At 45.8% G+C, this 22,914-nt stretch overlaps 2 protein-coding genes across 2 annotated transcripts in view; both read right to left on the bottom strand.

The window, feature by feature from the left end:
* tiam2a (TIAM Rac1 associated GEF 2a) overlaps window positions 1-16,096 on the bottom strand; it is a 76,930-nt gene extending 60,834 nt beyond the window's left edge. The window contains exon 1 of the mRNA XM_080850130.1: window positions 16,059-16,096. The gene's annotated coding sequence lies outside the window, so the exon portion shown is untranslated. The remainder of the gene's footprint in view (window positions 1-16,058) is intronic.
* Window positions 15,286-22,914, bottom strand: part of scaf8 (SR-related CTD-associated factor 8) — a 37,647-nt gene continuing 30,018 nt past the window's right edge. The window contains exons 8-22 of the mRNA XM_080850131.1: window positions 22,740-22,819; window positions 22,427-22,556; window positions 22,157-22,288; window positions 21,877-21,986; window positions 21,460-21,653; window positions 21,067-21,167; window positions 20,643-20,756; window positions 20,300-20,456; window positions 19,965-20,134; window positions 19,203-19,344; window positions 19,059-19,118; window positions 18,507-18,761; window positions 17,551-18,261; window positions 17,407-17,445; window positions 15,286-17,280 (exon numbers count right to left, since the gene is read on the bottom strand). Coding sequence (XP_080706257.1) covers window positions 16,073-17,280; window positions 17,407-17,445; window positions 17,551-18,261; window positions 18,507-18,761; window positions 19,059-19,118; window positions 19,203-19,344; window positions 19,965-20,134; window positions 20,300-20,456; window positions 20,643-20,756; window positions 21,067-21,167; window positions 21,460-21,653; window positions 21,877-21,986; window positions 22,157-22,288; window positions 22,427-22,556; window positions 22,740-22,819 — 3,603 coding nt within the window. The 3' untranslated portion in view covers window positions 15,286-16,072. The remainder of the gene's footprint in view (window positions 17,281-17,406; window positions 17,446-17,550; window positions 18,262-18,506; window positions 18,762-19,058; window positions 19,119-19,202; window positions 19,345-19,964; window positions 20,135-20,299; window positions 20,457-20,642; window positions 20,757-21,066; window positions 21,168-21,459; window positions 21,654-21,876; window positions 21,987-22,156; window positions 22,289-22,426; window positions 22,557-22,739; window positions 22,820-22,914) is intronic.

Below are 22,914 nucleotides of genomic sequence, written 5' to 3'. Positions count from 1 at the left end.
ATTAGAAAGGGGGCCGCATATTGTGTTTGAATACAATCCAATGGTTCATGTCCAATGGATTGCAATAATGTTTACTTAAGAGGTCTGGTAATTTCATGGTGCATAATTGTAGCATTACATTCAGAGCACAGCAGCCTTGCTTACTCAGATAATGTCCCCTTCCCCCTAGAAGAGACTTACTATATTGGCAAATGAACAATCATACAATACCACCTAGCAGCTGTGTGCATAAAAAGATCAAATACAGGGTCCATTAATACTATTTATTCTATGAAGGCAGTCCCCACTAGGACACGTACAGGGAGACTCCTGGCGATGTTCTATATTCATCACGCTAGACCTTAATCTGGTAGCTCATTTAACACATCGCTTAAGCTCTCACCGCCGTTTAATCTTCATTTTCCTTTCAGACCACACGGATGAACCTTGAGACGTGACGTGAAAGAACACAATTCCATTTGAATGACGCCATTAATCTTCTGAAAGGCTTTAATTTGTCGCCATTTAGGGTGTCAACCCCGAACATGAAAAAGCCACAGACCCATCTGCTAGCCTGTTGAGGCGTTTTGTCTCATCTAATGAACAGGGGACCTTTGTGGTGCAGAGCAAAACGTAAGCTTAGAGGTGTACTCCATTGATTCTAATACACTTTTTGTCAAATTCAGCTAATTGCTCAACGCAGTCCACTAGCTGTCCATTCAATGATTGTGCTCAAAATAAAGAGAGGTGTTCCTTCACAGTCTTGGCTCAGTCTTGTAAATGGGAAACAAACATAGTGGCTCAGACTGAGACATAAACAATCCCAGATATTCAACACGGTGCTTCTGGAGCACGGAAGGGGAGGGGGGTCATTTGACTGGCTGATCAGCTGAAATATCAACAACCTGTCGCCAAATCGAATTGTGGACTGCATCCTTAAGGTCCATTTGTAGCTGCCTGGTCAAGTGATACATTGGATAGTGCTACTGTAGATTTTAGACATCCAACCACTGCCACTCCAGAAAGAGCAGCGAACACCACTCATTTTCTGTCATTTGGTGAAGCACGGAGGATGACTCGTGGCGTTGGCCGAGGCTGTGGTAAGACCAGTCTGCTTGTTGCCAAAGTGTGCACGCTAGCAGGAAGCAACCTACTTCACTCACTGGCCCCGCTGGATAGAAGTTAAGTCTCCTCCAGGAAGCTTTCAACGCCCTTCTTACCTCACCTGCTTTTTATAGCTGGCTCCAGACGGCTCTGCCCTCGTGCAGAAATGTGACACTTTTGCCATTGCTTCAATAGCCAAACATCATTTCAGCCACAGAAGGGTAAAAATAACAGGCCATGTGTTTCCGTGGTCAATAAAGAGGGTTTGCTCTGACTTCTGGAAAGAAACATCTTTAATCTTAATTGCCATGGAAAATTATTAATATCAACTATAGCTTGGTGAAGAAATACATTTATAGGCTAGCAGTGTTTTGTCTGTATTCAATCCGAGTAAGACTCTTGAGCGTGTCTGTAGGGGGGTGGAGGCCCTCTCTTTGTGTGAGCCTCCATAAACACACAGTAACACACTCCATCTCTCCCTAACAGAATGGAACAATAACCACTGCTATTAGCACCTCGTGGCTAGTCTCAGCAGCCCCCCTTATATGGGGAGAAATGCAAAGAGTGTGGCCATGAAATATGAGTGTTTCTCAGTGGGCTGTTAGAATGAAGGAGTACAAGCAGACGCACACTACTGTCTGAGAGGCGTGGGGAGAAGACTGTGAGGGAAAAAAAGGTACACAGAGAGATAAAAGCATTCACACGTGAGCAAGGAGGCTGCCTTTAACATACCAGATGAAGCTAATCATATAAGTCTACACAGGGTAGGGAAAAAGAACGAGCATCTCATAATGAGCCCCTAGCTGAGAGAGAGAGAGAGAGAGAGAGAGCGAGCGAGAGCAAGAGAGAGTACTTCAACTCTGTTTGACTGTGAGCTGGTTCAGGCCCAAGACCATGACGGTAAAGCCCACAGAATCTCATGGCCTAACAACATAACAACATAGCTCATTCATTTGAATTATGTTGTTTTCATACAATTTCATCGTAATGCATATTGTTTGACTTACTTCAGTAATGACAAGCAGCTGTTTTGTGACAAATAACATTACTTGCCAATGGCATAAGGGAGGACTGTGGCTTTTTCCTTTTGACACTGGGTAATCAAATAGATGTGGTAAGTCAATAAAAATACAGTGCATTTGACATATTCCACAGAAGTCAAGGCAAGTATGCTCTTAAATATGCCTTCCTTCACGAGACTGGATCTTTCTGTAAGGGATCTGATTGAATACTCTTAATTAATACTTATAATACTAATCCCATTGAGGTACAACTGGCGTGCATCTTTGCTGTTGAGCTATTTACTGTTTTTCATGTTTTTTTTTGTACACAGTAAGTCATTCAAATGTGAATGTTTCCAGCAGCTTCTCTGAGAAGTCAATGACTAAGCACAATAGAGCTGCCTTTTGGAAGATTATTTATGTCCAAATTATTTGAGAGCCATTCATTACTACTTTATAGACAAGATATTACACAGATAAAAACTCAAGGATTGTTTCATCTGGAGACACCAGAGGAAAAAACATATTACATTCCTTAAAAAAAAAAAAGTTTCTTTGTTGCCTAAACCTTGTTTGGCCATAGAATTAGAACAACTACAGTCTTTCATTGGCACACATATGGTCAATTATAGGCCTGGTTTACATCTTTGTAACATATTAGCCATAGTGAAAAAAAATAAAACTTTTCCTTTGAAAAGCACAATGGGTGGCAGGACCTCTTGAGAAGACACCATGGTGTTTGGTTACCATGACAGAGAGAGCTCTTAACCAAAAGGCATGCCCGTGCCTCCCTGCCACGGCCGACCAAGTGTTTACGCTGGACAGTGACACTCCACAGGGATTCTCTGGGCCCTTTTGTTATGGCTGAGCTTCTGCACAACCTGACACTCTTCCCCAGCACCACACTTCCCCCACAAACAAAGGGCCACAGGCTAAATGAGTCCTTCAACACAACCTGGGAGCAGGGCCCAGCACTTTTATGAGGATCGCCAGTTGAATTCATCACATCATAAATCCGTCCAGACCAAAAATAAAGCACAAAACTTTGCTTTGCGGTGAACAGTGCTCTGGAGATCAAGGTATTTCAGCTATATTAGATTTTTCTGTCATACTGGCTAAGAGCAATTAAGTATGCAGTTATGTTTTGTCAATTGACACATTTGGACAATTAACTAGCACAGAGAGAAATGCGTATGCCTATCTATGAGCATGATGGGATGTCCAGTGTAGAGTGCAACTCTGCATCTCCATCCCATTTGGAACAGAATTCAGACTTGGACCCAATGCAGGAATAAAGTGACATGTTCAACCGATGCCCGTTCATTCTGAAAGAGTAGACTGTGATAAAGATTAACTGCAGCAACAGGACGGCCACATTAACCACAGAAGAATCTACAGGTCACAGCAACGGGAACGCATGTTGTTTCGCTCTCCGGCTGCATTGAAGTAAACGTTATTGAGCAATCTTATTAGTAACATTAGACGAAAGACGCTTAACAGGCAAAAACTAAACGTGAGATACACGTTCGAACATAAAGGAAGTTCAAAGACTACATGATCTCAAAGTTGGTTCTTCACAGATTTGGGCACCCTAAGCGCGTATCGTAACCTAACGTTACCTCAAACTGAACCACGTGCGTAGTTTTAGGATTAAAGGCTGTTTAACTTCGATAAAGACTCTTGACATTAAGACTGTCGAAAACCGTAGTGTTGTCAATTCTATGCCATTTCCAAAGCAAATTTACAACCTAGTGAATTCGGACAGTTTAAATAGACTGCATTCATTTAAAACCGACTCCTGTTGTTACTATCAGCGGGCGGTAGCTGTATCATCCTGAATCACAGTCTCTTAGGCAAAAAAGTTAATTAAGTGATAGACACAGCTAGAATATTTTCTAACATTGCAATATAATACACTAATGTAGAAAGAACCACATAAAGAAACAGTTCGAGTTTATAAAAACATGCACAGGTTACTTTCAACCGGACTAAACTTACCGTGTTGATTAGGTAAAACAGCCTAGGTGCGCGCGGTTCAGGGAGTTTGTTTTTGATTTCGTCCGCTGTCCCATCCAAATGTTTTTTTTTTTTTTAAATGTGGTGATTGGGTCCGCAGTAAATCAACTGAGGTCCCACATTTCGCCCCGCGGCATCACTATCCTGTTTCCAATCCCATGCCTAATGGAGGGAGGTTTGATCATGACCACGCCTCCGTCATGACTGACGCGACCATTCGTCTATCACAGTAAATATTGCAACCAATTCTTTTTTGAGGCGGTAACAAGTTGTGATTGTTCTTGCGGCAGACAAATAATTTCAAAGACATTGACACTGATATAAAACAGACCATGGCCATGGTCGTTGAGAGTATAATCTGTATATTCCATATCTCCCTTTGATCCCGACGAGTTAAATATAATGCATCTACTCTTTGTGTTCAGTGTTAACTGTTTGCCTATTGGTGTGGTTCAGAAAAATGTATATAATGCAATGGAAAGTGCTGTGAAAAAACAATGCAGAGGATGAAAAATATATTGCATTGCACATTTGTGATGTTTGGCTCCTAAGTGATCTGGCCATGCTTTTCATGAGCTAATGCCAGGCGCACATCAAGAGGATGGTCCATCTATATCAGCTCTTTCATGGCCATTACCGGCACCAGAAGAGATGGCTATCAACACAGTCTCTCTCACTGCCATTGTAATGCACTGGCAAACACCGTCTTGGTTCAACAAAGGAAATCCTATGGCTACGTCTGGACACTGCCCAGACATGTTAATGCACCAAAGGAAGCTAATCCAGCACTAGCCTGCCATTTCGATAAACCTCTATGGTTAGATGGTATTAAGTAGCCACTGGGGAGGACCAGTAAATCAAGGATCTATCCTCCTCTGCCTCATAGGCCTACAGGTCATTACTCCATCACCTTTTCTCTTTGATTCAGCTGAAGAAAAAAACATTTGTATTAACCCATTTATCTGACGCTCCAATCCAAACCTTACTGAGCCAGTCAAATACAGTGGGTATCTAGCTTCATTGACGACCAATTTAAACCCCTTGTTCTGTATCTTGTGAGTGGGAATAGTGGTGTGGACCTAGTCATTTTGATCTGGGTCTGTCTATGTACATGTTCCTTCTAGCAGCTCATGGTAGTGGCTAGTTGGCTATCCTTCAGTGGTTTAACATCCCCTCAACCCGTGCTCACTGCTCGTGCGCGCCTGCCCAGACAAACTTATTGAGGAGCATTATGTCCTGGCTTCCCCTCTGCATGATCTAAGTCAAGAGCAGGTCCAAGATCAGTGCTGGCAGTCAACACAAATTAGCAGCAGACACACACAGACTAAACTCTGGATGAAGTATCAGTGAAACAGACAGAGTGTCCTCAGTAAATCCTTGCCTACTCTGTTCTTCGTAACGTCACAAGTCTTATCTTCCATTCTAAGCCACAGAAACAAGGTCATCATGGTCAATTGTTTTTGTGCTGGCCCCACTCAGCTGTGACTATAGTATAGCATGACCATGGTTATCAGCCCTCTATTAAGGATTCTCTAAGAGAAGGTCTTTCAGACCTGATAATAGCCATAATAATCCGTCAGGTGGTTTGTGAAATACAGCTTGCTGGGTCACGTGAGGAGACCGTGTGTGTGTGTGTGAGAGAGAGGAATCAAAAGGGAGACGGGCGGAGACAGAGAGAAACAGACGGGCAGTATGTATGGCACTGATGGACCAACCACTGGTGCCGCATAACAATGACTAGCTGGGGTTGCTATTCTCCAGCTGCATCCCCTGAGTAAAACCCTTAGTTTAAAGGTGTTAACTGTCAACCGCATTATGACCAGACACTTCATGATATTTTTCTGCCTATGACCGTGAAGGGTGAACGCACAATGCACACTGTAATTACAAGAGGCACTCTTTAATACCATGTAAATGATACCCAGCAGACTGTTACTGTCCCTGCTAATGAGAAATCAATGTAGGCAGACAAAGATCATCCCACTGTGGCTGCCCTGCTGGAAGCTGACACACACAAGGCAACAAAGCAGCAAAAGCTTTAGGTTGATGCCAATTGTTTTAAAGGTGAGTGACAGTGCCTATTGTCAGTGGGTCTTGCTAAGGCCATCAATGACAGTAATTCCTCCTCAGATACCCTGGGATTAAAAAAACACCATTAGACCACACACACACACACACACACGGGTATTTTTCATTATTTGAATGGTCTGATTTAAACCTACTTTATTAGCTAGAGAGTATATTACATGAGGCTGGTGATGTCAGTGTAGTGTGTCATTAGTCATTTTGGGTCAAATTAAGATAAGAACTAGCATATAATTGGACAACATATAGCATGACATGCATGCATGTGTGGGAGTTTTAATGCATAATGTGGAGACAACCAATTACTGGACAGGACCTTCATAATGAGTACCTTAAATGTAACATTTCCAACGGGCCCAACCATGACCAACCCCCTGCAGGCGGCCAGAAGGAGCCAACTGTTTGTGTTTCCAGCCAACCATGCTAGTCTGGCAAACAGTGGGAGGCCAGACATATCCAAAAATGGCATAAGAAAACATTAAAGATGCAGGGCTTAACCTGTGGTCATGACATCAGACTGAGAGCACAAGTCATGAAGTGACCCTTTAATTCCAGCCAGGGCTCAGTACAACACACAAGCCTTTTATTGGCCTAGGCTCATTATTCATGGAAAGCCATGGACTTGCTCAATCTGAAAAACATTACAGTTCTGTTGGAAATGTTATGTTTTCACCAAATAAGACACTATTGAAATGGAAAATAATCAAAGGCTAAACGAAAACGTATTGAAGTTAGGATGATGAACCATATGAATCCTTATTAGCAACAGTTTAAAATTAAGCCCTGCCATGAACATACTAAAGATTCCTGAACTTTTGTGCTCAACCTAAGTCAATAATAATTGAATTACAGACTAACTGACGTATACAGCATGGCTAATTCATAAAGCAAGATCATTTGGACGTTCTCAGAGAGGTATTCATTAGACAACAGTGCATTGAAAACATGTGGATAATACAAAATATGATCTCTGTCCATTGGTTATCAGAAGTAGCTTCATTTCAGTGATACAAAATCCCTTTTCTACTCATTCATTCATTTCACATCAACAAAATAGTTTGACCCTTGTTTCTGAGTTGCCTGGTAACATGACAATGAAAGGAAAAAGAGGATAATAACTACTTTTAGTCCTGCCATGCTAGCTTTCCACAACTGGCACGTGTTAGGTGTAAAAATGAATTGGGGATTTCCATGTTGTAACACCACCAACCCTCTGACTCCTGTAGGAGAGGCATATTTAGTAGTATACACTTACAAGACGCACCTTCATAACTATATAATGCTTTGGCTAAAAGCGCCCCCCAAATATCAGGTAAATATCAGAAGAGGAAACTGCTTAATATACAGACCTGCCAGCACCATGAGCAAACCTCCCCTTGTTCATTAATGTGTGCCTGACCAGACAGCCTCTCTCAGACAGACAGCCTTTCCAACCATTAGCCATCCCATGCTGAGAGGTGCTTTCACACATACAGCGAGCTTTCAGAGTACTAACCTGCCCTTATTAGTTGCCTTATTAAACTAACAAACTGTAGCCTTGTTAATGTGGGCTGCCAAGGACCACATGTCTTCGAAAAAAAGGTGTTTAAAAGAAAATGAGCTCTTGCTGGGGTCATACAATAAGTTGCAAATGGACATACTTCCACAAGCCTTTTTCTCACTTCATAAACACACACACACACACACACACACACACACGGATGGGAAAAAATCCCTAGGCTCTATTTCAGCCCTCTCTCATTTTGTCTACATATTTATAGGTCTGAAAGCATCCATGGCAACAGTGACTGCAAAAGAGGGGGGGAAAACAGCACACCAACTGATAGCATTATGGAAGATGACAGGAATCTGGTTAATTACAGCCTTTAAATAAAGAGAAGATAAAAACGACACGTCCACAGTGATATATGGCTCTAGCAGAGAACACTGCAGGATGCTAGTGGGACATCCTTTGGTTGGTTGGGCGGCCTGAGTGGAAGCGATAGGTATTGCCGTGACTTGGAAGCAGGGGGAGCTCCACATCAAGACTGATATGTACACAGAGCCTGGAGATAAAGTCTCCTTGAGAAGGGCATCAGAGCCAGCCTCCATTTCACGCTGACCGCCAAACAATCAAGACGGGCGGGGCGGGGGTCACGCTTCTGTAGAGCTCACTTACCAATCTTCCATGCCTACTTTTGCACGCGTGTCTATGTGTATCTGCATCAGTGTGTCAACATGCAGCAAGATTTATCAATATACACTGCGCGCGCACACACACACACACACACACCCACACACACACACACACACACACACACACACACACACACACACACACGCTGGTGTTTCTTTGTGCCTGGTTGGTTGTGTCACTGTGTTATTTTCCTGCCATGGCATGAGCCCCCCAGCCCTTCACAGGCCGTATGAGAAGAGCTCAGCGCCAGGTTCATGTTTCTCATTTTCAGCCCCATTCTCTAGGGATGCTGAGACTGTGTGTGTGCGTGTGTGTGTGTGTGTGTGTGCGCACCAGAGTGGGAGATACAGACCAGCGTGCCGTTTGCTCATGCATGCAATTGTGCTCCATCCCTCTACCCCACCTCCTCCACCCACCAGCCCGCCCAGCCATATCTGATCCCGATCGATAACCATAGAGGGCTTGTGCACGGCCCGGTCTGCTCCTTTCCCCCATACCAGATCCTGAGCATCTGTCTGCACATCCCACTACACAGGACAGAAAAGTAGTGTGTCTGTGTGTGCCTGTCTGTGTGTGTGTGTCTCTGTGTGTGTGAGAGAGAGCGAGAGAACACGTAAGGAGGGCTGTGCTGTCTCAGCATCCACCTGACGAGAGTCATTTCTCATCTCATTTTCACCTGTCCAGAACACTAGTGAACAGCACATTGCTCTTCTCCCAGTGCATTTAAGTGGGGGAGGGGGGGGGATTCAGCACTGAGGATGTGAACCGCACTATCAACGCTGTCTTCCTTCCACAAATTAGCAGGGAAATGTTTCGATTAATACACAACAAAACAGCATAACCATTATTCCTTACTCTGTCCCTTTTTGTTGCATCTTTACAATTTGCTCTTTCATGTCCAGGGCCCAGCTGACTGTTTGTCCCAAACCCCCCAGTAAATCCAGCTCAGTGGCGGGACGTCATATCCGATCCCCTGTGGCTTTGCCTGTGTGCTGTGGGGGGCAGATGAGCCAGTGCAGATGCCCCTGCAGCTATGGGAGGGAGGGAGGGAGGGAGGGGGGGAGGGAGGCTGCTAATGCCTGGGTCCCTTTGAGGCTCTCTCTGCCTGCCCTCAGAGGGGATCAGGCCGGAAAAGGGCTCATTTTCCCATTTAATGCATGAGTGCTTCTGTAAACCTAGGTCCCTCGTTATACCACCATCCCAATCGCTTCGTCACTTTCATGCCAGCATGGGTAAGACTGAGGAGGAGGAGGAGACGTGGGGGTGGAGGGGAACACAGATGCCTGTGGTCATTAATAAACATGATCATGAATAATTTATTTCACTAAGTGGGCGATATAGATGAAGCGCTGTGAGCAGATTGAGGAGCTGCAGGGGGTGGTCGAGATACTGGAGCTAGTGATGGAAAGGCACCCATCCATTTGGTCTACAACTCCAGCATTCATTCACAGCTCAGCATCAGCTCCAGAACTGCCAAGGGTTCAGTAATATTTCACTACAGTATGCCTGACAGATTAGTGTATCCCTATTTGGCTCATTTCTGATTTTTCCAGTTGATGTATATGCTAACAAGATTTTTGACATTCTGGGTTTGTCTGCCATTTACATATTTAGGCAACTGTTGAAAGGGCCAACTGATTGAGTTTGTTATTAGAAGGCAGAGGTCCAAAGGCAGACCCAACACTCTGAGCTGCACTTTATCATTCTTTGAAGAGATTGTCAGAGTTAACAAACCGCATAGGTCATTTAAATTCACCTTGCGTAGGAGACTTGCATTTTCCAAGCCTCAAGACTGAATAGCTGTGTATGTGTGTTGGTAAAGTGTGTATTGTGCATGTGTGGTAGGTCACGTCTTTAGAGAAGGAGAGCTTGCAACTGAGAAAATAAACGGAAACAAAGCCAGTCCTCGAGGCTAACAGAGAGAAGTGTACATCTGTTTAAGACAAAAGCAGTGGAGACAGGACAGCCATGACGGGGGCAGAATCCATTCCTCAAGTGGAAAAACTGAAATCACTTTTGTCATCAGGATGCTAAACCAGGTGTCATGGCCTCAGGCGCTGCCTTACTCATTGTGTGCTGAAATAAGACAGAACGCTGGGGTGCCACTTACACAGTCTTGGGAAACAAGCTCGTCATAATGCACAACCAAAATCCTGAATTGTGCAACAAAAATCTGAAAAAAAAAACACCTTTATTCTTGAAAATGTTTGAATTTTGAAACAGCCCTGGTTTTGTTTTTCATACTATTACTACTGTGAATCAAAGCCTCTTTTTGTTCTCTTCTGTTTGGTCTTTTTTCAATATACCCAGGGGCCAAGCTGAACACAGTTGGTAGTCTGGCTGCTGCGATTCTCTCATAAATTACGACCGAGTCTTCCGTCTGGCTGCTGATACCAACACTGTCTGGCTGCTAATGCCCATCTTCCCAGAAAGCACGGTCCTAACAAACAAGTTGAACTTTAGAGGCACACAGGGTTGTAGAACTGTAAGCTTTGAGTGTCCGTTAACATGCGAGATGCCTATGCGATGTGTGAGTTTATGACTACCACCGTTTTATTTTTATTCTTGCACTGTATGAATAATGTTTGCATCGGTATGGTGTCTGTATATGATGCATGTTGTCCTGTAAATTATCCTGAGATCTACCAATGATCTGAACCAAATGTGTGGCAACACCATACCAATAAAGCTGCTCCTGTTCCTCAAATCTGTTCAGCAGCTTGCTATCTAAACCACATTGGCAGTTTCAAAACCAATGTGAACACAGTTTAAATGAAAGTACACTAGTGGAATTTAGATTGTAAGTGCAGGAGCCGAATTTCAGCGGTTTATATGAGATCCATTCCCCCAGTCCAGTGTCCCATTACCAAGCGAGTCCCGTCATACTTAACACTGAAGATTAAAGCCATCATCAGTCCTTTTTCTCTATAGGTTCCAATAAGTTGGAAAAGGTGAATCTACTATGAATGAAAAAAATGTATTGGTTAATGTATAGAACACCTGTTAAATTTACAATGACAGATTTACTTTCACGGTTCGAACTGTGTTCATTTCTTGAACAACAGTGAATGTCCATGACTCATGTTAGAGGCTATATAGGGATTATTCGTATTTATACAGACTCAGGTCATGTCGGGGCAATGGACACATGAAGCTTAATGTTCTACAAACCTCTGTGCCCAGGAGAGAGAATGGATACAATTTGACCCCATCATATAGCGTGCGTACTGTTGCAGAGTGTTGCCTGAGAGCTTCAACTGGAGAAACCGTTTCATGTCCAATTTATGTCTGTGCCTTGCTCACCCTCAGGTCTTAACCTGATTTAAATCACACATCGCAGAGACTTAAATTGTGAGACAGAATTCAGTGGAACCCAAGCTGAAGTGTCCACCCATGTGAAAAATGAAGGGAACAACAAAGACAAAGCCAGAAGGTGTCATAATGTCCGGTCATACTCTCAGTCACAACCTACTGCTGTTAAAGTTCTGATACTGCCAGTCAAAGTTTCAAGTGGTCATGGGACCCGAATCAGGACAATAGATTGAAGCATCTTACTTAGCGTGTGACAGACACCACTCCCTGATGAAAGGATGGATTGGAAGACAGTTTAGGAAAGAATTTCACAGATTTGTATCTATGCCATCAACTTCACGCTTTTTGCAGGGAAAAGTGCTCTTTTATGCAGGGGACAGCAAGGGACACTGCTATGAATCTCCTAGCAGTGGGGAGCTCAGAAATCCATTTACGGATGGCTGTGACCAGACCTTCCTCTGAGGGAGCAGGACTTCTGGGAGTGGGCTAATACTGATAAAGGAGGTCCCTGGTTGGCCTTCTTCCAGATGCTGCAGGATTTTTCAGAATCTGGCCGCAGACTCATTACAGAGAAAGTGGCTGGGCCATGATAGAAGGGAGAGGAGGGAGCAAAGAGCAAGTGTTGGAGAGGTAATAGGTTCTCTCCACAGCACACTTTCCAGTTGCTCTTATGAATCAAAGACAACTAGACTTAAACAAGTGTTGTGCAGTCTAATATTATTATGAGTCCGCATTAAACTGTAGCTAGCTATCTAAACTGCATTGGGTATAAGGGAAGGAAAGGAAAAACCTTTGACAGTGAGAGAACTGCAATCAAATGTTCTAAGGCTACCTGAGCGGCAGTATAGGCACCACAGGTAGGCAGTAGTGTGTTCAGGTTGCTTTAGAGTCTAAGCGTCCGTGAAATGCATGGGCACTGTCAACTAAGCTCATTTTGGGCACTGCAGCGCATGGATGCTTCTTGAGAAAAAGGAGACAGAATAACCCTCCACCCATCATTTAGCAAATACCCTGGACAACCACTGCAGCAGAGCCACACTGCCCTCTACAGGCTTGTTGGAGCACTTGCACTTGCCGATTTGACCAACCTTTCTATCTGCAACTGTTCAGAGACTGTGCATTATTATAACACTTTTATGAAAATGACTACAAATTGAAGTACACACTGTTGTGTACATGTGTTTGGAAGAATCTACAGGAGGCTCAGTTATTATTTGATGACAGTTTAAGCACAAGCTCATTAAGCGAAGCGCAATCTAAAGCCAGCATGGTGTAGTTGAGAATGTTAAACACACTGCTTGGATGACTAATGATCTCCACCTGGCCACAGCTGGTCCTTAATGAACTCCGGATCTGTGTGAACATTCCTCTGGGGTTTAATGCCTCCACCATGAAGGATCAGCTCCACTCCACTGCGCCCTGGGGCCTGACGAGAGCGCATGTTTGTGTGTGGTATGAAGTGCCTGGCAAAACCCCTGTGCCCGGGTTGGTATGAGGACAAGGGGAATGCCAGTCCAAAAAGCCTCCTGCTCTCCAGGAAAAACTGTCAGAGACTTGGCAATGAGGTGGGTTAGTGACACCCAGACATGCCACGCTCGTCCTAATCCACTTGATACGTGATGGATTCACAAGTTCTTTCCTCTGCATATATTTCAGCTGCCCTTTTGCGTGTTTTTTTTTAGACCTGCACTATTGGTAGGACTGCAAGTGCTTTTGATGAGGGTTAGGGGGTTGTTGGGCAGTTTGTACAGGTGTGCTGAATTCTGGAATGTTTCTAGATAGGAGACTACTACCAGATGCTAGAAAAATCTGGCTAATCAGCAGGCATCAGAAATCAGTGGGTCACGACGTCCCATACCGGCTTCTAATGTTCTGTGACTATGCAGTCTATTATGCAGTGAGACTCTGCCAACCAGCTCGTCTTGGTGTGATCGAAAACATTTGTGGGATCATACTGTTGCGATAATAGGCATAAGTGTCTCATAGCCCGCTTTGAATTGTATTTAGAGTGCTGACACGAGAAGAGATTCTCTTCTGCGGCAGGTGGCATATGTTGAGACTAAGGCCAGGGTGCTAGGCAGGCCAATCTGCAGTGTGGGGCACTCAGGGCTGGTGCTGAGTAAGCACTCCTGAAGCGTCAGTGCTCTGGCAGGAAAGCAGAGCAGCATCCGTGGATCCCAAACGCCCCCCCACCCCTTCTGGCTGTCAGCCCACCTTTGTTGTTTTCTGTGCCGAGGCCTCACCAGATGGTCAGATGAACAGCCTCCTCAGATCGACTTCAGAGTGACTGGCCTCCTCAAGCATTGGCAAATGTCTTTACAGGTCGCAGGTGAGATGGATTCTTGAGATTATTTTAGTTATGATGTAATGGAGAATTAAAAAATTCCAATGCAGCAGAATGAAAGTTTTTTTTTAGTGAATATTATGTGCTTTTATATTTTGTATGTGAAAATGATTTAGAGAACATTTATTTTTTGTTTGTTTTGTATATGAAATGTGAGTATGTGGTGTTTGATAGAATTCATGTCACTTGGTGCACGGAGTTGAAGTAAATGACTAGAGTTAGGATAGTTTTTGTTTGAGTTTGTTAATTGGCTATTTTGATATTGGTGCATTGCTGATGGATTTGTGTGTGAAAATGTAGGCCATATATCGAGTGGTGTTGGTATACCTGGTGGCATTACTAGACAAACTTTGAATTTTCATATTATCCTGTTAATACATGTTACATTAATTGGGTGAAATTGAACTTGGCATACTAAGTACTTTGCCATTCTGCTGTTTTTCAGGGTTGTGATAAAATGTGCATCTACCAGGACAAAACAATAGAGATCTTTCACTTGCAAATTTCAACCTTCATCCTCTTTTCCTGGATTAAAACTGTACTGGTCATGTGGTTAGGTTTTTGCATACTGAGGCTATGATATGACATTTGTCTTGGAGCTTGAAGTGTGTTTTTGTGAGCCGGTGTAAGAATGATCCCAAGGGTAATACGAGTAAAGCAGAAGTCTTTGCATAAGTAAGTCAGTTAAATCACATTAAATATGAAACATCTGGTGGAAAGTGCCAAAAACAAACAGGCCATGAAATAAGACCTTATTGAAAAGTACAAGTTGGTTGGATCTAATTTGCCAGATCTGTCCTACTGCCTTATACTACCTAATAGCATACCTACAGTATCCAAATAGTAATGGGAATTTGGGAAACGTGGACAAATTCAGAAGAAAGGTTATGATCAGACCACATAGAAAACTATTTTTAAAGCATGTAACATCTATTCCACAGCAGTTGAAGTAGTTGCCAAAAAATAATTCAGTCACATAACCTCTATCAGCAAAAGCAAACTTGACCTGAAGGTTTCAAAAACACAAGCCTGAGCAAACATCTTTTAGACTGAGGAAGGCTGAGAAAATGTAAGACACGAGACAAACACAATCTAAAAGCGTCCCAACTCCGTTTTCTCACCCCTTCACCCCCCCTGACAATCACTTTGTGAGATGGTCTCATGATCTGTGTGCAGAAGAAGCATTCCTCCAGAGAAAATACAGTCCTAAAGCATTTTTTTAACAAACAGAGCATGTTTATTTTCAACTAAAAACAAAATGTACCCAACATCCATTTGTCCTTTAGACGACTTTTTTTCGACTTAATTATTGAAATCACTGCAATATGATAAAATCACAGACATTAAACATGGGGTAACATCATTTCATTTTTTTCTTTTAAGGATCCTCTTCAAAGCAACTTAAAGTTTGTACTGTTCTCACTGATTTGCTGTTGGTGTGTGTACGTGTGTGTGTACGTGTGTGTGTGTGTGTGTGTGTGTGTGTGTGTGTGTGTGTGTGTGTGTGTGTGTGTGTGTGTGTGTGTGTGTGTGTGGATATATATTTATATATATATATATTCTGCTTAAGAGACAAGAAGCAGGGACAGCACAAAGGCATTCATCAAACTTTGCAGCAGTAAGTTTCTTCTTTTTTTAAACAGAGGAACGACCAGGCCAGCAACCACTGTTTTCAAGTATTCAGCCATCAATTGGGAACAGCCAGGATTCGTACTCTCTTCCATAGGAAGGTCAAAGCTCTCGCCCCACCCAATTTACAAATATGCTAAAACATTTTGGCAAGCAATTTTCAATAAAGGTAACCTAGCTTAAAAAGTAGTGGGATTGCATTTGAAACCAAAGAAAATAGAAAAACAGAACAAAACAATAAAAACATTACCTACCATTTAATCCTCTATCGTGAGCCATCTAGGATGTTCGCCATCATTGTGAATAAAACCATTTGTTAGGGTGTCAAAGACAGCGTGAGTTAAGTTGTGGCGATCCTGCATGGACCACTTAAACGAGTACAGAGATGACAACTTTACAAAATGATCTTTACCTACTGAGTGATGATTATGTCCCCTCAGTGTCTGTTTTCTCTAGCACTGGCTCTGTCTCAGCGTCCTCCTTCGGCCCACTCTGTTCAGTGTCTATGTCCACCACAGGGGGGCTGTGCTTGGCCTGGACACTCCCTTGTTCAGGGGGCTCGTCCGAGGCTGGGGACTGGGTAGGAGAGGGCGTAGAGCTGCAAACTGGTGGGCTTACAGGCTCTGGGGCAGGGTCTTCAGCAGGCCCTGTGTGTGTCTCGTCACCATTCATGCATGGTAGAGACTCTGGGCTCTGGGGCTCTGCAGTCTCCCCAGCGCTGCTGGTGACTGGTGACGGTTCAGGGAAGGGCTCTGGGCTAGGCTCCGTTGTGGGCTCTGGGTGGAGCTCTTCTTTCAGCTCTGCTTTAGGCTCCAACTTGGGTTCCAGTTTAAGATCTGGTTGGGGCTCTGGTTGGAGTTCTGGTTGGGGGTCTGGTTTGAGTTCTGGTTGGGGCTCTGGTTGGGGCTCTGGTTGGAGATCTGGTTGGGGGTCTGGTTTGAGCTCTGGTTGGGGCTCTGGTTGGGGCTCTGGTTGGGGCTCTGGTTGGGGCTCTGGTTGGGGCTCTAGTTTGTGGTCTGGTTTGAGCTCTAGTTTGTGGTCTGGTTTGAACTCTAGCTTGGGCTCTAGTATGAGCTCTAGTTTGCGGTCTGGCTGCATTTGAGCTGGTGGATCAGGCAGCAGAGGCAGCCGAGGTTCAGGTAGAATGGGAGGACGAGGAACAGGGAGAAGAGGAGGCCTGGGGTCAGGAAGAAGAGAGCGAGGTGCAAATGCAGGCTTGGGCTGTGGGAGGGGTAAAAGAGGCTGGTTTGGGACTTGTGGTTGAGGCAGAGGAGTAAGAGGGGTCCAGGTGCCTCCACGCTCTCGCTTCCTCTCCTCCTCCCTCTTCTCTCGCTCAGCCTCACGCTCACGGTCCCTGTCCCGGTCACGATCCCACTCTCTGTCTCTGTCTCGCTCACGATTGCGATCTCGGCCACGCTCCCTGTCTCTGTCTCTCGGCCCCTCTCTCAGCCCCTCTCTCTCTCGGTCCCTGTCCCTGTCCCGTTCTCGTTCCCTCTCTCTGTTGGGCCGGTTGCCATTCAACTCCCTTCGGAAGTCAAAGTCTCGCTCGTCACGGTCCCTCTGCCTCTCCCACGGTCGCCGCCTGTCATCAAAGTCTTGGTGGATGTCTGCAGTGCCTCCTCCTCCTCCTCCTCCTCCTCCGCTTCCTCCAACTCCGCCTACTCCTCCTCCTCCGCCTACTCCTCCTCCGCCTCCTCTATTCCAGGCTGGACCTCCTGCTGCAGCTCCTGCCCCACTATCACCTCCTACTCCACCTCCACCACCTCCTCCGCCTCCTCTATTCCAGGCTGGACCTCCTGCTGCAGCTCCTGCCCCACTATCACCTCCTACTCCACCTCCACCACCTCCTCCGCCTCCTCTATTCCAGGCTGGACCTCCTGCTGTAGCTCCTACCCCTCCATCACCTCCTGCTGCGGCTGGTGAGGCTCCTGTTGCTCCTCCACTGCGCATCTCAAAGCGGTTCGGAAAGTTGGCCATTGGCCGCTCCTCCTGGAAACCCTTGGAGGCCCCCGTCGTAACCCCTCGCATGTCCCGCTCATCAAAGTCTCCTCTGGGCGGACCCCATCGGCTCTCACCTCGAAAGCCTGCGGGAAGGGGTTCCTTGCGACCGTCCCCTAGTAGCGAGGGGCGTGGGGGTCTCTCTAAGAGTCCGGGTCTGTTGGAGGACTCCCTCATCTCGGGTGGAGGGGTCCTCAGCAGGCCGGTGCTCTGTTTCTTCTCTGGTGGGGGGAAACGGTAGTCCTGGTCTCCATCCTGATTCGCACTGACCTCTGCTCTGCTTGGGGGCTCCTCCTCAGGCTTTTCTGGACCAGCAGATGGGGGGTTGGATGCCCTGTTGAAGGCCTCCATCTGCTGGAAGGGGCCTCGAAGGCGGGCTTGGGCCTGTGCCTGTGCCTGTGCCTGTGCCTGGAGGGAGGCATCCAGCAGGCTGGCTTGGTGGGAAAGGCCTTGTTGCATGAGCAGGGGGAAGCGGGCATTGGCACCCTGTAGGAGATTGGGCCGCAGCTCCAAGGGCATGAGGCCAGGCATTCTCTGGCCTGCCAGCTGGTGGGCAAGAGGTGCAGACGGGTGCATACCCAGCAAACCCATGCCACTGCGCACAGCGTTCTGCATACCTGCAAAAGCGGACAGAAGTGTTAAATAAACTTCAAACTAATGACAAATGATGATTCCTACAGCGCCCTCATTTCCACAAGGTTTACTTATGTCCTATCCGCAGATTTGATTCTGACATCTCCATTCAATAAAATAGACATATTAATATCTATGAACTTCCATTCTCTTCTACATGCTACATGTTTGCTCGTGTAAAAGCAACGTCTTAACTACGTCATGATCCACAACATGGTTCCCCTCTGACCTTGCAGTGTGATCTCTGCATTCGAGAGGTCCATGCCATCTGCAGGCTGCTGCCCTTTCTCCATGCCTCCCTGCTGATGATGATGCTGCTGCTGCTGCTGATGCTGCTGTTGCTGGAGTTGCTGCTGGACTCCCACGGGGTTGTAGGCTCCAGGCATAGCCTGAGGCAAGAAGGCAGCCTGGGGGAGCATAGCTCCGTACGGAGAGTCCTGACTGCTCTCCTGGTCCTTAGCGCTCTCCCAGGGCTGCACTAGCGCTGCAAGAGAGAGAATAAAGTATTCAAGACATTTCCATTGGATATGTGAGCTGGACAGGCTTGAGGCCAAGCAACAGAGGAACATCCCTGTGCATCTTTGCTTCTAACTCAAAGTGAAATTATGTGATGGTGAAGATGCATTAATGTGATTGTGAGGATGCATTTCTGTGATGGTGAAGATGCATTAATATGATGGTGAGGATGCATTATTGCAGTTTTTGATCGTGACTAATCAATGTCAGATAAAAAGAACAAGTCTTTAATGAGTACTGAGACATTATGATAAGATAGACATACATGCCGCGGATGGGTGACCAGTTCCAACAGTGGTCTGAGCGACTCCTGGAGGCATGAATCCTGTGAAGACAAGACAAATCAGAATTAAGGACCTGACTTCCAGCACAGCGAGTAACAACAGCAGAAACAGAAACTGATGCCCACCTGGTGGAGGCTGAGAGGCGTTGAAGCTTGCCCTCAGGAAAGGAGGAGGGGGGCCGAAGCCAGGAGGGGGCATTGCCATGGTAACTGGAAACGAAGGTGGTACCAGGCCTACCGCAGGGACAGCAGACTGAGCCACAGGGATCTGGAACAGAAACACAAGAGTCCTATTTATTTATCCTCCGCTTTATTTATGCTGCTGAAAAGCCTCATTCTCAAGGGTTTGTCTTGCCTGTAATCAACAGCGGGACCTCTGACTGCCCAGCAGGGATTATGCTCCTTTATGTACATTTTACCAAACGCCAAGTAGGACATGAGTAAACAGACCAAGGTGGCAAGATAATCTACTCTGGGTAATCAGAGTTGGGGAGCCAAACAAACAGAGCAGTCTGTGAGTCTGGGGGGGTGGGGGGGGGCTCAGAGGCCCAAGAGCTTCAGCAGCCGTCTAAACACTCAAAACACGCATGCAGAGAACTGCTTATACGTCTCATACGAACACAGTGAGGACACCTCCTGGTTTTTGCGGCAAAACACCCCGATGTGATGATTGCGTATGTGGGTGTTTGGAGACCGGGGGCAATTAGGATTGGAGTGGGGGACGTTTGCGGCAGGAAGTGCATGCTGTGGTGTTTGGTTTCACATCACTGGCAGAGAAGGAGGGCTTAAAAAAACCATGACCACAACACGTTCTGTTTTTGCTCTGACTTCCTCATATTAGAACACAAATGCACACGAGTTCATGCACAAACACACATACATACACACCTGTACAGGCATCATAGTGACAGGCTGGGTATAGGCCTCGCTCTGGGCGTATGCCTCGCTCTGGGCGTGGGCATTACTGACGGCGTTGGCAGTGGCCTCGGCGGCAGCAGCAGCAGCCTGGCTCTGCGTCTCCTTGGCAGCTTCTGCGTTCAGCTTCTGAGCTTCCCAGTCTGCAGTTAGAACAGCAGTCAGTACATTCTCATGGTGATCGCCAGAGCTAACGGCCACACAGTATGAAATGTGCCTGGCCTATTTGAGTGTTATAAGCTCACTTTAAGTCCATGTTTCAAAACCCAGTCATTACAAAAACATGCAGAACTATGCATTTGCCTTACCACCGTTAATCGTCTCCTGATCAATCATTCCTCCTTCGGCAAAGTCTTCCAGGTCATCAAGCTTGACTTTCTCCCAAGGGATGTAGGTAACACCAAGGTCCACATCCCAGAACTGTTTATACTCCTGCTTCACACCCTTATTCAGTGCCCATGCAATCTGACATGAAAAGGAACAGAATTGGATGATTCATTCTTTTAACAATCACAGGCAGAGAGCATTAGTTGGATACAAACACAAAATTGTCCGACAGGCAAGGATTGACATTGATGAGGACATGTTGAGGACACAGTTCAACCTATGACCATTTCAAATGACATCCACTAGATGACAAGCTGTTTGTACCTTGATGACCTTGGAGCCGATCTTGTAGGAGCCGGTGCTGAGCTTGGCTCGGGCGCGGTATGCGTCTTGTCTGTGCACCATGCAGATGTAGGCACAGCCCCTGGGAGGAATCATCTGTCAACACATCCGGATAGAAACATGAGCCGGCGAGCGTCAAACTGATAGAAAAACACATCTGTCAAAGAACCGAGAGCCTTATGCCTGCTGTCTCCGCGCTACTAAAGGCCAAGAAAACAGTGCTTGGACAGACTGCTTGAGACTGCTTTCAAATGTGGAGGGAAGAAGCAGTGACTGAATCGGAAAAGGGCAATTGTGATTTGTACAAGCTTGACAGCGGGGTCATACAGGACATGGCACAGGGTTAGATGGATGGTGTGACATGTAGTCCCTTCCACTAGGAAGAGGGTCAGGACTGAGCACTCACATTGATGGATTCGATTTGGCCAAACTCCTCAAACAGGTTGGTGAGGTCTTGCTGGGTGGCCTTCTTGTCCACCTGGCCCACCCAGAGAGTGGTGCTGCACACTGGGGAGAGAGGTTGTCATTATTAGGGGCAAAGGCACATAAACACAGCCGGACATGTTGAGGAAATGTTTGGAGTAAGCACAGTGGCTTCAAACAACAATAGACATGTTTGGAGAACCCAAAGGTCACAGAGACTCTGGAAAAGGTCCAATAGACAGTGTGCTTCAGGGCTTATCAGAAGCATCCTTTCAAGTATTCTTGACCATATTAGAGACCTTGTTTGTGTGATACAAAGAAAACTCCACACAGAAATGTAAATGTAGTTCTTCTGACTGTGATGAGGTGAACCTACCACTGAGAAATTTGGAGCGTATGGGAGGGAGTCCCTTCTTTTGGCGCTCTTTTTCTCGCTCCCGGGCACGCCGCTCACTGGAGTAGGAGCGTGACGACTTCCTCTTGCGGTCCCGGGACCGTGAGCGAGAGCGCTTGCGGTGCTTTCGCTTCCGAGAGCCAGAGCGTGAGCGTGAACGTCTCTTGCGGGGAGACCTGGTTGAGAGACTACGACTCAGTGTGTGTATCCCATTTACATCCCATAAAGGCAACACACATAAGGGACATCACAATGCATATAAATGGCTGGTAATTATGGCGCTAGAGAAATCATTTTTCTTCTGTTCGTATCATTACCAAGTAAAAAAAGGATTCAGTGGATACTTCTCAGCACAGTAGCCACTGTGTTCACCATAATTGATCACAAATTGATCCTCACCTGGAGCGAGATCTAGAGCGTGATCTGGAGCGCGTGCCACTGGTCTTCTTGTCATCTGCCTCAAACATGTCCTCATCCATAGTGTCTTGCCCCTCATCTAGCTCCATGTCCTACAGACACAAACATCCCCATTAACCACAGTGAGCAGACATCCCCTTTAACAAGCACACTGAGCAGACAGAAACACTTTTATCTGGTTCATAACCTCATGGCATGGGGAAGACAAGCTCTTAGCCTCCCAATAACTGGAGTGAAAAGCAAAGAGAAAAGGTCAGCATGCCTGTTGTTGGTTATCAATGGAGTCGTCTATCTTGGAGTCCATCTCCTGGATCTGGTGCTGGCTACTGCCCTGTGTCGGAGTGGAGGTATTCTCTGAGCCATACATGGCTTCTTGACTCTCCATAGACATTGCCTGTTCACACAACAATAACAACAACATAAATCAAATATTTTAAGGGGATGAGATCTGAGGGCAATGTAAATGAACATATTCATACACAGAGCCATTTCCTAATTGTGTTTTTCTTTGAGGTGTGTGATGCATATGCACCTTCTGCTGGTGCTGCTGGTGCTGCTGGTGTTCCATCAGCTGCTTCTGGAACTGCTCCAGGTTCTGCTGCTGCAGCTGCTCAGCCAACTGATGAAAGATGGAGCTGTTGAGGGACTCAGACACCATGGGCCTGTACATAGAGCCAAAGCACAAGAGGTGGAAAGAAGGAAAGAAAGAGGAGTTAGAGAGGAAAGAGACAGAATACTATACACTAAGTCCAACTTCAAATAAATTCACAGGTCTGCAAAGGAATGTCAGTGTGCAGGGCGCCAAAGCGCTAAGAAAGCATAAAAAAAAAGATAACAGCACTCACAGTTGAGGCTGTGCCGTTTCCTTTTTCGTCTCCTCTTGCCGTTCAGCGTCATTGCCGAAGTCAAATTGCCCCAACAGTTTCTGAAGAGAGATCCACAAAGTTACAAACTGGTCAAAATCCTGGGCTTTTAGGAAAACTGCAGAATCACCTCAAAGCCTTTGAAACACATAGTTCC

This window comes from Sprattus sprattus (genome assembly GCF_963457725.1).
Source record: "Sprattus sprattus genome assembly, chromosome: 13".
NCBI lineage: Eukaryota > Metazoa > Chordata > Actinopteri > Clupeiformes > Clupeidae > Sprattus > Sprattus sprattus.
Note: the sequence above shows the minus strand (reverse complement) of the source record. Positions and strands in the feature narration are given on the sequence as shown.